The sequence below is a fragment of the Manacus candei genome, unplaced genomic scaffold (genome assembly GCF_025592945.1).
Source record: "Manacus candei isolate 608988 ecotype Guabito, Panama unplaced genomic scaffold, ASM2559294v1 h1tg000018l, whole genome shotgun sequence".
In the NCBI taxonomy this organism is placed as follows: Eukaryota; Metazoa; Chordata; class Aves; order Passeriformes; family Pipridae; genus Manacus; species Manacus candei.
In genome coordinates, this window is record NW_026138066.1 from 12459413 (window position 1) to 12475403 (window position 15991).

The following is a 15991-nucleotide window of genomic DNA, read 5'->3' on the forward strand; positions in this document are numbered from 1 at the left end:
TGCCATGGAGCAAAGATCCTTTTGGAAAAAAAGAACATGCCACCAGCACAGTTTGATTGTGTCCTTAGGAAATTTAGGGTTGTGTTTTTCTCGCATTAACTGCACAGGCAAATTTGCAATAAAAATTGCTTGGCTGCAGAGGCCTTTTTTCCCGTCACTGAGCTGTCAATCAGCCTGTAATTTCTTAGTATCGGACTATGCTGAAGGACTCGCTGAATTGTTCTCCCCTAAAACCTCAAACATGAGAAAATCATTTTGAATGGAAGGAAGAAGATTTCATAGTTCTTTTTTTAGGGGAAAAAAATACCTCTCCTGTGATGGGAAATAACCTCTGAGGAGAGTGGAAGTGGCAGCAAGAGTCTGAAGTCCTCCCTTTATCCGCAAGAAAGCACTGCTTCCTCCACACACTCCGTTTTTGGGGTACCAGTGTGGGTCAGTGATTTTATCCCCTATTCCTGTTCCCCTGCTGAGGCTGCCAGCAGTGTTTCAGAGACAGCAAGGGGCTGGTTGTTGATGTGGAAACCAGTCCCTAACAACAACTCGTTTCACCAATGGGCACAGGCAGCCATCTGACATTGACAGTGTTGAGTGACTGCTGACCTTGTTTTTAGCGTCAGCTGATGTCAACTGGAGTACTGCCAGTTTGCACCAGTTGAAAGTCTGTCCCTTAATGGTGGCGATTATCCTGATTTTTACAGTGGCACTGAGAAAGTTGCAGCTGCTGCACTTCACATCCTTGACTTTAATTTGGGGTGCCTCGGTCGTTTCGTGTTGTCTTTAGAGGAGTGTGTGAGAAGAACATCTCGTCTTGTTCTGCGTCAGTCAGTTTTTCTCTTTTTATTTTGTACGAAGAGAGATTGCTCAAGCACACCATGGAATGAAAGCCATAAAGCTATAAATTACACCTCTGCTAGGTCCACAATATGTTACCAATTACATCTGTTACATTATTCGCGTCCAGGGGGAAAACATACATCAAACCAACCCCACTCTCTCCAGGCAGGTTGGTACTGTACTAGAAGGAACACTGTGACTCCTCTTAATCAGTGGAAGAACAAACACAGTTTTGGCTCACTCACATACGATCCTTGTGTCCAGGATGACAAGTTGAGTAATACTGCTGCGGTTCTCCGAGCTCACCACATGCCACATGCTACAGCATTCGTGGCAGCACTGCCCTGTGGAAAGGAGAGAGGAGAGCAAGTACTTAGAGGGGCAGGGAGCTGGGGGGGGTCTGAGTACCCGGTTGCAGGGACCTTGGAAATTGCTGCCAAGGAGGTTGAGAGGCAGGGGGGAGTGGAGTTAAAAGGAATGACAGCAAACAGCGTCAGAAATCCCCTCAGAGCTAGGGAACACATCTGCAGAGGGGAGCACACTGTGGTTTGCAGGGCTTCGTTGTCAGAGCAGGGTCAGCGGGGTTTTGTGCGGCGTGTTCAAGCGGGGGTGAGGGTTGGTTTCCCCATGTGTTCCAATGGGGGGTTTCTTCTGCGTCTGCCTTGTCCTCATAAATGTGTCACTGTGGCAGGGCTGAAGGTGGGAGTGTTGAAGCAAACTGGAGCGATTGCTTTGCTGGTTACTTCTTAGTAGCTATGTATGGTGGGTTTTGGCTTGCCACAGCACCCCTCTCCTGAGTAGTTCCTGGGCTTTGGGCAGCTGGGAATTAATTAGAAAATGGGCACTGGATATGTTTAGGTCTGTTTGCTTCACAATGCTACTGAATTTTGTGAGTGTAGAGTAACCTTCATATTTTTCTATGTGAGTGTATAAGTTCATGCATGTGTGTGAGCCTATATGAGCTCCAGAAAATGGTCTGGAGGAGAGCTGAGTGTCAGATACTGTCAGTCCTCCAAAGGAAGAAGTCATCCATGTGCATTGCGGATTTTGTTGTGGTTTTGTTATTGAAGTATTTATTCAGCTTTTAACTTTTTAAAGTTGAAAACAAGTCAAGGTTATGTTTGTGCTTAATAATTCAGCAATGGTGCCAGCTCAGCACATTGTCTTTTCCTTCCCTAGTCATTCTGGTTTATTAAAAAGAAACACTGACGACAGATAGAAAGGTGAAGGAGGCTGTGCCTTTCTGCTCTAACTCCTGTCAGGTGCTCACTCCTTCCCTAGGAATCCCCATGGATTTGTGTTCTTCACAGTACCTTTGCCCCAGTGGTACTATCCGTACCCTGGGCAGGGAAAGCTGGCAGCAAGTAAGGACTTAGATGTCCCCTTTTCTGTGGACCACATCTTTTTTACTGAATAGACACATTTTCTGTGACAGTGGAATATTACTCAGAGTCCTTCAGTAAGTCTGTCTCAGTGATACTGTATTTTCGCCTCGATTATGAAGTTTGTGGGGTTGTTCTTTGGTGTTTAGTTTTTTTAAATAAAGATTTAGAAGATCATTAACTCTCCTGGAGCCAAAGAAGCTTGCATTAAAATAGGGTTTTGTCTTTTCTTTAAAAGTAAAGTTATATTAAGAGCTAATTCTGCCACATGCTAATATGTACGTTGCTTCATTAACAATGCTGTTAATTTGCAGGGGATCAGTTTTCCAGTGATGGTGTTGTCACTGTGAATAAGAATAGGTGAACACAATTTTATAAATCTGGGAGAACTGAGCACACAGTAAAGCTCATGTTGTGTAACTCCTATCTCCACTGTCCCTGAGCACAGACCAGCATTGTGCACGATTCCCACACGCAGACTTGGCAAGCAATCTGAAACATCCTCTTCTTCTGCCCTGGCTCCTCAACTTTATCTGTGCACCTCCATTTTGTCACAGTGTATCATCTCCTGGTCCCATCTTGACTCTCTGCAGGCCAGAAGCTACACAGTGGTTTTATGGAAATAAATGGAGGGCTTAAGTCAGATCCACCAAAGGGCTTAATACAGGATGAGCCTGAGGATTTGAAATTTGGCTTCTGTAGTCAGAATACTTTGCAGTATTTGACATGAGTTCTTCCAGAGAGCTAGATATATTCCTGGAGACAATGGGAATAGGAGTCTCTTTAGACAGAGGAGGTAAAAATAACATGTACATTCCTGTTATTAAAAATGAGAAGGGGGAGAGCAAGAGAGCAAAAATCTTGAATGTTGTTAGTATAGTTCAATCAGAGGTAGTGATTTATTTAGAGCACAGTATTTTATTTCTGTTGAATACATATTTCTGGAAGAATGTGATTTTTGCATGTGTGTGTCTGTGCTGTGTCTGAAGCCTGTGTCCCATTTCCCTTTCCTGCCACTGAGCAAATGAAAAAAGCTGGGGATGGCATCCTGACACTGTGGTTTCACTCTGATGTTGTATTGCAGGTATGGCCTCGCATGTGCAAGTTTTCTCTCCTCATACCCTTCAGTCAAGTGCCTTCTGTAGCGTGAAGAAACTGAAAGTGGAGCCGAGTTCAAACTGGGATATGACTGGGTACGGCACACACAGCAAAGTCTACAGCCAGAGCAAGAACGTGCAGTCCTCCCAAGCAGCCGCCGCAGCAGCCGTCAACGCCTCCCTCCAGATCCCCAATCCGAGCATCCCCTACGAACAGACCATCATCTTCCCAGCAAGCACGGGGCACATCGTGGTGACATCTGCCAACAGCACTTCTGGTGTGGTTGCAGTGTCTGGGCAAACACTGGGCGGGCCACACAACCTGATGCGTCGCAGCACTGTGAGCCTTCTGGACACCTACCAAAAATGTGGACTTAAGCGCAAGAGTGAGGAGATTGAGAACACAAGCAGCGTGCAGATTATCGAGGAGCATCCACCAATGATTCAGAACAATGCCAGTGGGGCCACTGTAGCCACCGCCACCACTTCCACAGCCACCTCCAAAAACAGTGGCTCCAACAGTGAAGGGGATTACCAGCTGGTGCAACATGAGGTGCTCTGTTCCATGACCAACACGTACGAAGTGTTAGAGTTTCTTGGCCGTGGAACCTTCGGACAAGTAGTCAAATGCTGGAAACGTGGCACTAATGAGATTGTGGCTATCAAGATCCTAAAAAACCACCCTTCCTATGCCCGGCAAGGCCAGATTGAAGTGAGCATCCTGGCTCGGCTGAGCACGGAAAGTGCGGATGACTACAACTTTGTCCGTGCTTACGAGTGCTTCCAGCACAAGAATCACACATGCTTGGTCTTTGAAATGTTGGAGCAGAACCTCTATGATTTCCTAAAACAAAATAAATTCAGTCCCTTGCCCCTTAAGTACATTCGACCAATTCTCCAGCAGGTAGCAACTGCCCTAATGAAGCTGAAAAGCCTGGGACTGATTCATGCTGATCTCAAACCAGAGAACATCATGTTGGTAGACCCATCCCGACAGCCATATAGGGTCAAGGTCATAGACTTTGGTTCAGCTAGCCATGTATCTAAAGCTGTGTGTTCTACCTACCTTCAATCCAGATATTACAGGTAAGAGACTGGGCTCATGTAACATAACTAGACGTATTTTACCTGTGGGAATTTTGCTACATTCAGGTAAATGAATGAAAGTCATCCCTTAATCCTAAACCCGTCCTAAAGATGGGTCTTAGAATGGCTTGCTGGTGATAGGAAAAAATGGTGTCCTAACCCCTTGGAGTTTACTTGCATTGAAAACCATTGTAAATTTGTAAATAGTTAAAAAGTGTTGTAAAAATAGAGTTTTCCAGTTCCAATTTGGAAAGCCTTTCACCTCTCTTCTCTTTGGGAATGTTTCCAGATGAGAGGACGTCTCTGGAGAGTCCACATTTCTATTCCAAGTAAATGCATGTAGGTTCTTGGTGTCAGTATTACTTTAACCTAAACAATCAATCTATATTTCAAATATGTCTTCCAGTCTTTACTCATATGTGAAAACAGGGATTTTACAAGAATGAGATTGACCCACAGGAAAACTGTGTGGATGCAGATGATGCTTTGTCAGGGAGTAGTTTTCACACAGGCTGTGCAGTTTGCTAGAGTCAATGGGAGTATTCTGGCTGGCTCCTGTGAACTCTCCTCCCAGCAAGCAGACAGCCTGGCCAGGCTGGAAACACCTATTGCCATGTGGGAAGCTGTTGGTAGAGCTGAATGAGTATTGTCAGTGATTTGGTGTTGGACTGAGGACTGGGTGTGGTCTGTTGATTCCCACTCACAGTGCTTTGTTATGTGCTAGGATGGGGTTCTGATCTCTGTGAAGGCGTGCCTGACGTGAAACCTGTGAACCAGCTATATCCCTCTTCATTATGTTGAACAGTTTTAGCAAAGCAGCCTCTTTTCATAACCCCTGGAAGGCCGTCCTCACCCTCCGTCTTGACTCCAAGACACAAAGTCTCTCCGTAGATGTTTTCCTCAGCCCCTCACTTTGGTACCAGTTGGCTTCAGTCAACATCTCAAGGACTGAGAAAAGCAATTCTGCTACATCAGGGGTGGGGGAAAATAGTGGGAGGGGGGAAACAGAATTTATCTTTAGACAATAGCTGAATTTGGAAATGTTCAGACCATGTTTTTGTTGTTGCACTTCTGTGAAACAGGCAAAGAGGGAAAACGCGATCCTTCTTGGTGACTGATTTAATGACAATCAGTCCTACAGCATCCACAGCTCATCAGATGGGTTACAGAAAACCAGGGTAGTTGCTCTGTTTGTAAATAGGAAAGAAATCTGTCATACATGGATAGGACTGGGGACGAAAAGCCAACATGAGTTAATAACAGACCCTTTTCCTACTTTAAACTTCAGGGTGGCAAAGCCTACCTGAACTCTGAGCTGAGAAAGAGTTAATTTTCACAGGAACAGGAACTTTGACAGTGTAGCACTGCAGCAGCTGATTTTTATCTGCCTGTCCTTTGCTCTGAAGGAGCAAAAAAATCCTCAACCCTAGTTTATACCTCAGAAGAGGCTTATTAAATGAAATATTCTACCTGATGACAGTCCCATCCTCCAGGAGAGACATGTTTCTGTGGTAAATATGCAAAAGCTTTTAGGATTGCAATTACCTGGCAGACTAGAAATAAAACAAAAACAAACAAAAAAAAAAAGATAATACAGGCATTTTGTTGTTGAGTTATCTGTGATTCTGCGTTAGCAGCCTAGGTCCCTAGCTGAAAGACAGAAGGGGCAGCCAAAATGAAATATGTGACAGAAAGCAGGAGTGAAAGAGAAAAATGGTTCATTCTCAGCGACAAACAAGGAATATTTTTGTGTCAGTCTCTGGGGAGGAAAAGGCTTGATAAAATTTGCTTTTTGTATTTTAAATGTTATTCCTGCCCAGTCTGAAGTTACAACTTGATAGATAATAAGTTCTGTCTGTCTAATTCCTCCCTTGTTTTCCGTGCCTGAATTGGTGGGAGGAGGGGAAAAAGGGCAGCAGCTCACCAGGAAAAAAAAAAAAAGAAAAATCTTGTTGGGTTGAATTACATCAGCAGGGGGCTGCTGATTAAGCTAAATTCAAGTCATGAGGAAAATTTATATTCTTCATTTTCTGATAGGGAAAAATACAGCACAGAGTGAAGACCCCTTCCACTCCAAAGAGAAGGAACTTTAATGCTAGGGGAAACACTGGGCTTTATAAAGATTTCATGTGTCTTCCATTTAATTTACACTTGTTCTGCTTGCTAGAGTATGAAAGACAAGGGGATGACTTCAAGAAATGGCACATTTAAGCTGAATGTGAAGGAAAAGCTTCCTCAGAGTAGTAAAACCTCTCAGACTCTAAGCAGTCGTGCCAAAGAAGTGACAGATGCCCTGTGCCTCATGCATTTAAGGAAAGATGAGGCAGAGCACTGGGGAATATAATGTAGAGTTTGAATCTCAGCTGGAGTTTTTTTATCATAGGCTTTTGGGAGCAAATTCCTAAGTTGTCCCCATATTTTATTAACAACTTGCTTTTTCTTTTCTGTATCACTACTTTTGAGACTGTGATGGATAAATCCTTTCAAGGGTTGAAAGGTGTTTGGGATCCTGCTCATTTTCAGGGCAATATAAGGCCTTTCCTCTTCTCCCAGAGGTGGGAGACAGAAGCATATTTAAACAAACTGTGTTCTTTCTTGACCTGAATCTGCATAAACTAAGAGAAGCCCCATGGCTGCTTGCAGACTTTACATGAGGGATTTGCCATTGCTGCCACGTAACATGCTCTGAAGATGAACCAGATCCTTCAGCCCATTTCTTGTGGGAGGGATGGATTGGAACTTGGTATTGCACTGCTGGTGCTGCTCGGGGGCCCTCGCTCGGTGCACCAAACTCAGCAATGTTTCTGTCCCACTAGGGATATTTCTAAGCAAGTGCTCTCTGGAAGAATGGTGATGGCATTAAGGTGGCAGAGTGGTGTGGAAAGTACCAAAAATGACATCAAAATGTTTTCAGTCTAACAGAATTTAGCTCCCAACCCTCTCAGAGGATATAGCCAGCTCCAGGCTAGATCTGGTGCCATAATTGATACTCTGGAGATCTTTCACTCTTGCTTCTGGGCCCATAGAGGGGCCCAAGGCAAAGCACAACATGACGGCCTAAGGTGGGCCTTGCAGGAACTCCCTCACTGCCAAGAATCCCTCTCTGGGAGGGCAGTGCCATCATGTCACCAGTGCAGCCTCAGGCCTCTGATGAAGGGAATGAGCCCCAGCAGGGTCACACCATGGGCCCTGCCCTGACATGACAAAGAACATTACAGCTGCAGTCTGTGGTCATCTGAATGGGTGGTGCTGTGAAGAGGATCATCCTCCTTCTGCCCACCCATCTTCAGCCTGTGGTGCAAAACTCGCTGTGGTGCAGTTTCTCACGTGGCATCCTTAGCCAGTGCCTGTAAGACCTGACTGGTGGCTGTCCAAATGTCCCTTGCTTGGGACAGGGGTCCCAGCCTTCCCCTCAGTCACCATAGTCCTTCGTCTTGTCCCTTATCACCAGCTGCATCAGCCTGGGCCTGATCATTGACCCTTCATGGGGGTACATGGTGATGCAGCCGTGGTCTGGAGGTGCCTGTGTGAGGAACTGAAGCTGCCCATGGGAGGCTGCTCTGCCCAGCTCACGGTGCAGGAGCAGGGCTCTGCAACTGGCAGTTTAACCAGACAATTTCTTAAGCTATAAATGAAGCCCTGTTCACACAGCAACCGATCAAAAGTCTACGACAGCTGCTGTGTCACAGGGTATCTTCCTGGGATTTTATTTTTTCTTTTCTTTTTCGTGCTGCAGTTTGAAGGGGAGATCACTGAGGTAGTCTCTATGATCTCCATTTTGCAGAGAGTCAGAGAGATGAATGACCAGAGAGATCCCTTCTGGGTTGATAAGCTATGTATGGACAGCTTCCTGGGAAAACCCATATCCTGAGAAATACAGGGCTCAGGCTGCAACAGATGTCCCCTTTGATAGAGCCCCTATTCATGTACCCAGGTGGAAGAGGGGATACTACCCTCTGGGAGGTGGGGGTGGTTGGGGTGGCGGGGAGAGCTGTGGTCCTCCCTTGCTGGAACCAGAGTGGTGGTTGGCAGCGCCGGGATGCTCGGAACAGTTGGGCTGCTCGTGGGGGCACTATCACTATGTTACTTTGCCCTTTTGGCTTTTCTTTGCTGTTCAGCTGAAACAGCTGCTGTGTTGGCACCGCAGGGATGATAATGTTCCGCTAATTAATGGCGTAATCACCTTACGAGATTTAAGTCTTTTAGAATTTGCAAAATATTGCAGATATAAAATAGTGGCTGTCACCTCTGCACTATTAGTGGATAAATGTAGGTTAGGTTCCTTGTTTTCAAAAGGCTTTGGTATGTGGCGTGTCTGGCTCTAGTTGGGATGTCTGCTTTGTAGGTAAGTGGCCTTTGATGAAATGTTTGGATAACAGAGAATGAAGCCGAGTATCAGTTTGAAGAGGTGTTTATCAGTCTAGTTTCAGACTCTGCAAGAAAATATGCAGTCATAAAGGCTACGTGCATGTTTTCAAACGCCCATACAGAGTGAGTAGTGAGGCTGTGTGCAGGTGTGGTTTTTAACTGGCTGTACATGCTTAGCTGGGTGAGTGCAGGTCCTGAGGGTGCAGGGGGCTAAACTGGGTCCATCTTGTCACGCATGGACATTGTGCCATGACAGGTATCAGTCCTCTAGCTGTGCTGACAGGGAGCCAAAGCAGGGTAGATTCCTGAGCAGAGTCACAACCTCTTCCCCATCATGAGACTCACGGTATGTGTTATTCTGGCCAAAACTGCCCTTTAAATGAGGCAGTTATAATGGCACAGGGATAGGCTGTGCTTATTTGTTTACTCAGTGAACTGGCATCTGTTAAGTCCTTGTATAACAGTGTTAGTGCACTTATATTTCAAAATCTTCTGCCATTCTGGACTTGCAAAAACATCTCTATCTCAGACTTGACTGCATTTGCAGCCGTGGGAGTTTCATTGCTCTGCCAGTCTGTTTCAGTCCTACCTGCAACATTCACTGCTTTACTGACTCTGCCTCTCCAAGGTAAAGGGCAGGATAACTAGATGGTTTGAGGAGGAAAGTTTCTTCTGGGGACTGGAGTGAAACCACAGAGTTCATTGCTAAAGTCTAAGCTTGGTTTCACTTAGTGATGGTCATGTCTAGTAGGACTGCAGGCTTGCAAAACTGACAATACATTGCAGAAGACTTTGTGGAGGAAAGCAGACTTCAAGCTATACTATTTTAAGCAGTTGTTCATTTCTTTCCAAAGGACAGTTGGAGTTTGGAGTTGGTTTTTTCAGAACTAACATTCAGTAGGATTTTTTTTTTCTGAACCAACACCAGGATTAATCGAATCTCAGTTTCATTGTACCCTGACCACCAAGTCTTGGAAGGCAACAGACATTTAGCTGAAAGCTTTTGGCTTTGTCCCATCTTTGTGATAGTCAGGCCAGGTTGGGTTTTGGTTTTACAAAATTCAAGCAAAGATAGTTCTTTGCCAAGTTCCTTTGTGTATAAATCACCTCGGAGCAGGGATGGTAAACCAGCATTATGCTTGCAGTGCATCCAACAGAAGATTCACACTGTATATTCCAAAATAACTCCCTATCTGCGGTCTAATTTAAAACAAAAACCCCTGTATTTCAGCCTAAACAATCTCCTCAGACTAGACTCTCCCTAGTGTTTTCTCTGTTTAAACCTTCTTACCATTTCCCTAGGTGTTTTTTATTTTTCTCTGAGCAGACACTCCCGCTCCTCCTTTATCTTGTCAAAGCTGGTGGTCTGCCCCTTTCCCTGTGACGCTGCACCATCTCCCTGTCCAGCTCCAGCTCCAAGAGGAGCCCTGCGTCCCTGTGTAGAGTCAGAAAGGCTGTCTGTCACAGTGGGCTTTGTTTATTTATTAACTGAGTGTATAAGATATGCTCAGTTATGTGCTTCCAGGCACAAGAATATTTGTAACAAAGGCATGTTTTCAAGGAACCTGACAGGGAACCTTTCCCCGGCGAAGAGAGGTGTTCAATAGGCCAAGGAAGGGAGAAGTCTCGTGCTGTCTCCTTTTGCTTCATCTGTGTCTGAGAAGTGGAAAATCAAGTATCTCAACTGAATGCTGAGCCAGTCTGTTTAGTCCCCTCTCCTCTCTGAAAACAGCTCCTATATGGCAAAGATGGGGCACTGACATACTTACTGACAGTAATTATTCCTTCTGCAGATCTCAGTTTTGTCTTGGTGCTTGGAAAGGAAGGAACTTGTGTGCCCACCGGCAGGGACCAATCCATTAAGGGTGTTGTAGATCAGAGATGAGTATGTGAAAGGCAGCCAGAGGCAGGTACCAGGGTCAGAAGCACTGTTTTTCCATCAGCTGCTGCCACCCCACAGGTGAGGGGCTCTGGTTCTGGTGCAAAAGAGCAAACAAAAGATGGGGAAAAATTTTGCTTCTGAAAAAAGAGCATTTTCCAAAGGCTGCTGCAGCTTTTAAGGACATCAGTGATCCCCACAGAGGGAAAGGCAGGCTTCTAGATCAAGGCAGCCCCATTCACTCTCAGTGATGGTGCCCACAGCTCAGGCAGTGCTGTGTGGACAGGGAACAGGAGCAGGAGCAGAGCTGAAGTGACATGGCTGCTGCTGAGGGCTCAGTGGTCAACCACCAGTTTTGACACAAGTGTCCTGCCCAAACTGGAGTATCTTACCTCACCCTTCTCGACATCAGCTCAAGAGGAACGTGGTTCTGGAGAACTGTGCTCCCCTTCCCCTCCACCCCCTCTACTCCATAACATTTCTACTTAAGCATCCCTTCCCTCCTTGTGCATTCACTCCACCCGGTGCCATGTAGTCCCCTGCCTGGGGCTGACCTCCCCAAACACAACACTTTATGGTTTGGAACAAATAACACTCCAAAAGGGGCTGAGCTGGAGTTCCCACATGCTTATTTTAAGAGCTTGCAGAAAGGAGGCAGTGCGCAAATACACTTGTTACCAGTCCGTGTACTACCACCTGAAGTCATCTGGGAACTCCTGATGAAAACATCACAAACCTTTTTCTTTTAAACCTAGCAATGAATCCTAAACTAATCCCTACCTTCTCTACACTTACTGCCAGACTAGTTTCAATAAAGCTGGGAGGATCAGGGAGTGGCTTGGAAGTCACAGTTTCCCCACTTGTAGGTTGGCCACAGGTGTTCTTGGGTTTACTTTTTTTTTTTGTTCTTTTTTTTTTTCTTCTCCTACTACTGTTTCTCCCACATCATCACCAAAACAAGCCTGTCTCAGGACTTCCTGCTGTCTGTTTTTCTTCTCTCCAGCTTTATAAGCCTAGTAAGTCCTTTTAAGGCTGCAGCCTGGTGAAATGATGTGAAAAATCAAGGTCAGTCTTGTATTTACTGTACCAGGGCAAGTCTGAAACAGCTACAAATGGCTAGCTTTACCACGAGAAATTAAAACCCTCCTATTCCGCCTGTTGGCTGTAGAGCTTCAGACTCCATCTCCGCAGTACATAAAAGACTTACTGTGTTTTGGTAAAGATACCTGTGTCTGGATCTGGGGCTAGGGTATAACCAGGCTCATTACGGTGACAAGCAGTTGCTTCTGCGGTGACACTTGTGAGTGATGGTACAATTGGCAGGGCTACAGCAAGAGCCAACTGCAGTCAGAGTCCGCTGTTTGCATGTGTGTGAAAGGCATAAAGTTTGGTCTCTGCTCCTAGTTGCTTACTTCTGTGGTTTTGTGTTTGCTCTTCTTTCTCTCCTCCCACTCAAGTCACTTCCTCACCAAGTGCGAAGGAAACAGAGCAGGGAGAGGGTGCTCTTTTTTTTTCAGCTCCAATGACAGAACAGCAGCAGCAGCTCATAGGAACAGCGGTGTGATGACCCACAGCTGTTACTCGAGCAATAGGTGGCCAGTGAAGGCAAAAGCACTGTGGTCACACACACTGGTATCATTTTCTGTGTCTTCCTACACTTATTTCAATGCATATTTGAGTCAGGGCAGTAGCTGGCCAAGGGCAGTGGTGTCTGCTGAGAAGCAAATGAGGTGAGGGGCTGTTGGCATGAGATCGGTGCTCCAAGTGTGAAAATAAGAAGAATTATGAGTAGTGAAATTCATCATCCGCACTTGTGAGTATGAAAAAGCATTAGCAACAGTTTGCACAGGATTTCAGGGATACTTTGCTCAAGTACCATGTATTTAAATCCTATCGGGTTTTTACCTCCCTCTGTACATTTGCTCACTGCAGGTAAGAGATGTAAATATAACATGGAGGAAGCTTACTGGGTATGTCTGTGCATTCATTAGGTTCACAAGTTTTAGGGCCCAGCACAGTGGTACTGGAAAGCTGTCTTACACTGAAGAGCATTTTCTGATTGGAAAGTGTTACTGCTCTGGTGCTTATTAGCAATGAGGTTAGAAAAGTGACTGACGTTGGTTTATAAATGAATGAGTCATTACCAGAAGAGAGAAATTACCTGAAGATGCTACAGTTAGTATGGGGTTACACATTCCCCAGCTTCAGACCCCTGAATGACGTGATTTCAGTCCCCAGTTTAGATTTTCTCAAGCCATTTGCTGCACTGATGCTTCAAATTAGCCTAAGCTAATGTAAAGGCACCTTGTTCTCAGGTGGGAGCTCAGTAGCTACCTCCTTCTCCAGGTCACACTGGGGAAAAGGAGGAACTCTCAAGCAGCTGAGAGCGGTTATCTTGCTTGAAAAACACTAATCTTGTGGCCTGACTTAAGCTGAGTTAGAGCCACAGCTGTTACCTGTTTAAGGAGGAAGGTCAAGGAAATGTCCTTTGCCTTATAGGCTAGATCATACAATAGTTGTTCTGTGGTGTTTTATAAGGAAAAAAGGAATGCAGAAGAGAGGCATCCATATATATATCCTGTGAGAGACTAACAGTTCTAAGAGAAAGTGGCTCTAGGAACTGAGAGAGGGGCAGGGCAGAGGAGGAATCCTCTTACAGGCCATGGCTACCTGGAAGTTACTGTTTCCCATATAAGGAAAGATGTGGGAGGAAAGAAGATGAGGTTTCACTCTACTTACTATTTGGAGACTTCAAGACCAGAGATAGCTGATTTCCAAAGAGGACAATGCCCCTCTCCTGTGATGAGCTGGAAGGTAATCTGTGAGTCCCTGAGTGGCAGCTATTTTCTGCTTATTGAAGGATAGAAGTAATTGCAGACATTGTTTTAATTTTACAGACATTAGTCATTCTGTGCTGACAATTTTTGCCTTTACTTTGCCTTTATTTTACTGTGACTGCATGGTATCAGTGCTTGGGTGCATGTCCAGGTTGTGTCCCCTCTGTCCCTGCTTCTGCTGGTTTGCATTAACTGGGGAGTAGCAGATTTCTACACACTACAAAACCTATTGTTTCTCTCTAAAGGCTGCTGCTAAGGGACAGAGGCAGGGTAGATATGGGGGAATTGGCCTGATAAGACATGAAAAGTGCCAAAAGTTTTATGGACAGTTTTCAGATAACTCTGGTGACTGGCACAGCTTCTGAGCCCAGGGAGGTCATCAGCTGAAGTGTCTAGAGGAGAAGAATTGTGTGTTCCAGCACCTGATGGTCATGCTCACGTTGAGGCAGGCAAGGAGAAGTTAGCAATGTCTCAGTTAACTTGACATCAGGAGGAGGAGTACTGTAATGAGTTGTGGTTTAGCTGCAGATAGTATGATTGCATTGCTTGTGGTAATACTGCTGAGCAACACACTCTCCACTCTCTAGATTATAGGTGTCTGTCACTGTTTACCTTACACTGTTCTCCTTGGATACTGTGTTTGCTGGAGCAGGGCTTTGTTTACACCACCTAGCGCACAAGGATTTTTGTGGCTGAGGCCTTTAAACAAAAGGGTAATAGAGAGTATAATGGTGCATATGAGCACAAGGGGTAGCACACATGTTAATGTGACAGCTGGCATACAGAAGGAAAGCTGATGGCCTTTTTTGGATCCACCATAGTAAGAATTTTTTATTTCAACCAGTTGCTTCTATGCAGAGCTTTGCACTCAAAGTCTGAGGTACTGGAGTGGAAGGAACATCTGATGAGTTAAGAGAAGTTTCAGTATACTTCGTGTAAGAGTGTTTTACTTGCCAGTGGGAGACTGCAAAGAGAGAAAAGTCATCCAGGAGGAAAATGGAATATTTCTTTGATGATCACAACAGTGTTAAGAGGGACAGATGAAATCTAAAATGTAAACAGGTTCAGCTGAGGCTAGCTGAATTTGCTGGTTACTGTGCTAAAAAGTTAATGATGAAATATTGCCAATTGATTTCAGTAGGTAAAAGGAAGTAGTGGTGAAGGCCTATATAAAAAATAAAAGCTTACCTAAGTGATCTCATCCGCATAGCTGTCAAAAATACAGCTCTTGCCATTGTTAGCCACTTAAATTAGTGGACTGGATTCTGGAGGGCTCCATGAGCACAAGCAAAAGCAGAAGGTAGTCATATTGTTGTTTCTGGAAATGCTTTTCTGGAGGCTCATTTGATAACCTATCTCCTCTTGGCAGGTGTGTGAGGGACCAGGGAAGAGAAAGGTAGCATGGGCTGGATTTTACTTAGCAGTGCCAATATGCATACAGAGATGCAGTGGCTTCAAATGTATTCCTTTGTAAGTGAGGTCAGAATGCAGCTTGATGTGTAAGATACATAATGAGCAATAGAAAGAAAAGCATGTTAACTGGGTTGGAAGATAACATTCTGTCTTTTGAATGGATTCTTGTTATTGTCACCGATGTTACTTTTGGCAAAAAAAATTATGTTGAAATTACTCCTTTTTTCCTCTGTTGTTTAGCTCTTGTTCTCAGCTTTGTTATGGCCACAAAGAGAGGATAAAAATGGACTGGCACAAAGTTGGGTTTCCTGTATCATTTAGAGTTATGTTTTCAGCCCTTAGCACTTCAGTAGGGTCTGTTCTTCATTTTGAAAATAGCAATAAAAGAGCAGAGAACATAAGAAAACACAATTCTGCCTTTTTTTTTTTTCCTAATGAAATTGTCAGTACTAGCCTGAACTCTGCCTCTGATCTGTATGAAGTCTCTAAACTGTGCAGTTAGAAGAAAGCAGAGACAAAAGGAGAGATAAAATATCCATGTGCCTGGCTACTTTAGAAAGTAGTAAAAAGCTCCTGAAATCTTGCTCGTTTTTAATCTGTATGTTTATGTCTACATAAATCCTTTGGGAATAAACTTTAAACATTTACACTGGATTTAGAGAATTACCTTCCAGCCTCAGTACCTATGATCTAGCAAGAGTAACTAAAATTAAGCTTATGTGAATGGCCCTCTTGGCTTTCAGAGTCATGGGTAATGTTAAAGCCTGTGTTGAATTGCTGCTCTAATATGAGGAATGGTAGTAATGGGTATGAGTCATTATGGTGTGTTTGCTGTTCGTGTGTGGTTGTTGGAAGCATTGGGCATGCATGGGGAGATAGCTCATGTCTTAGAAGAAGGATCCCTCTGCAGTGTTTGGCAGCTGAGTGTCAAGACACAGTTAACAGAACCCCTGTCACTTTGGGGAGCTGTTGAGTGGAGCTTGAACAAGCCCAAGCCTTCAGCTGCCTCATCAGAGAAGTGCAGAATTGCCAACCACTTCACTCCAGCAGCTCGAGAAGTGCAGCAGTGTCTGTCCCATGTTGAGTTGTGAGGAT

At 44.8% G+C, this 15991-nt stretch overlaps 1 protein-coding gene across 3 annotated transcripts in view; it reads left to right on the top strand.

The window, feature by feature from the left end:
• HIPK2 (homeodomain interacting protein kinase 2) overlaps nt 1-15991 on the top strand; it is a 140522-nt gene that overhangs the window by 40759 nt on the left and 83772 nt on the right. For all 3 annotated transcript variants that reach the window (XM_051784680.1, XM_051784679.1, XM_051784678.1), the window contains one exon: nt 3301-4399. In XM_051784680.1, coding sequence (XP_051640640.1) covers nt 3301-4399 — 1099 coding nt within the window. The remainder of the gene's footprint in view (nt 1-3300; nt 4400-15991) is intronic.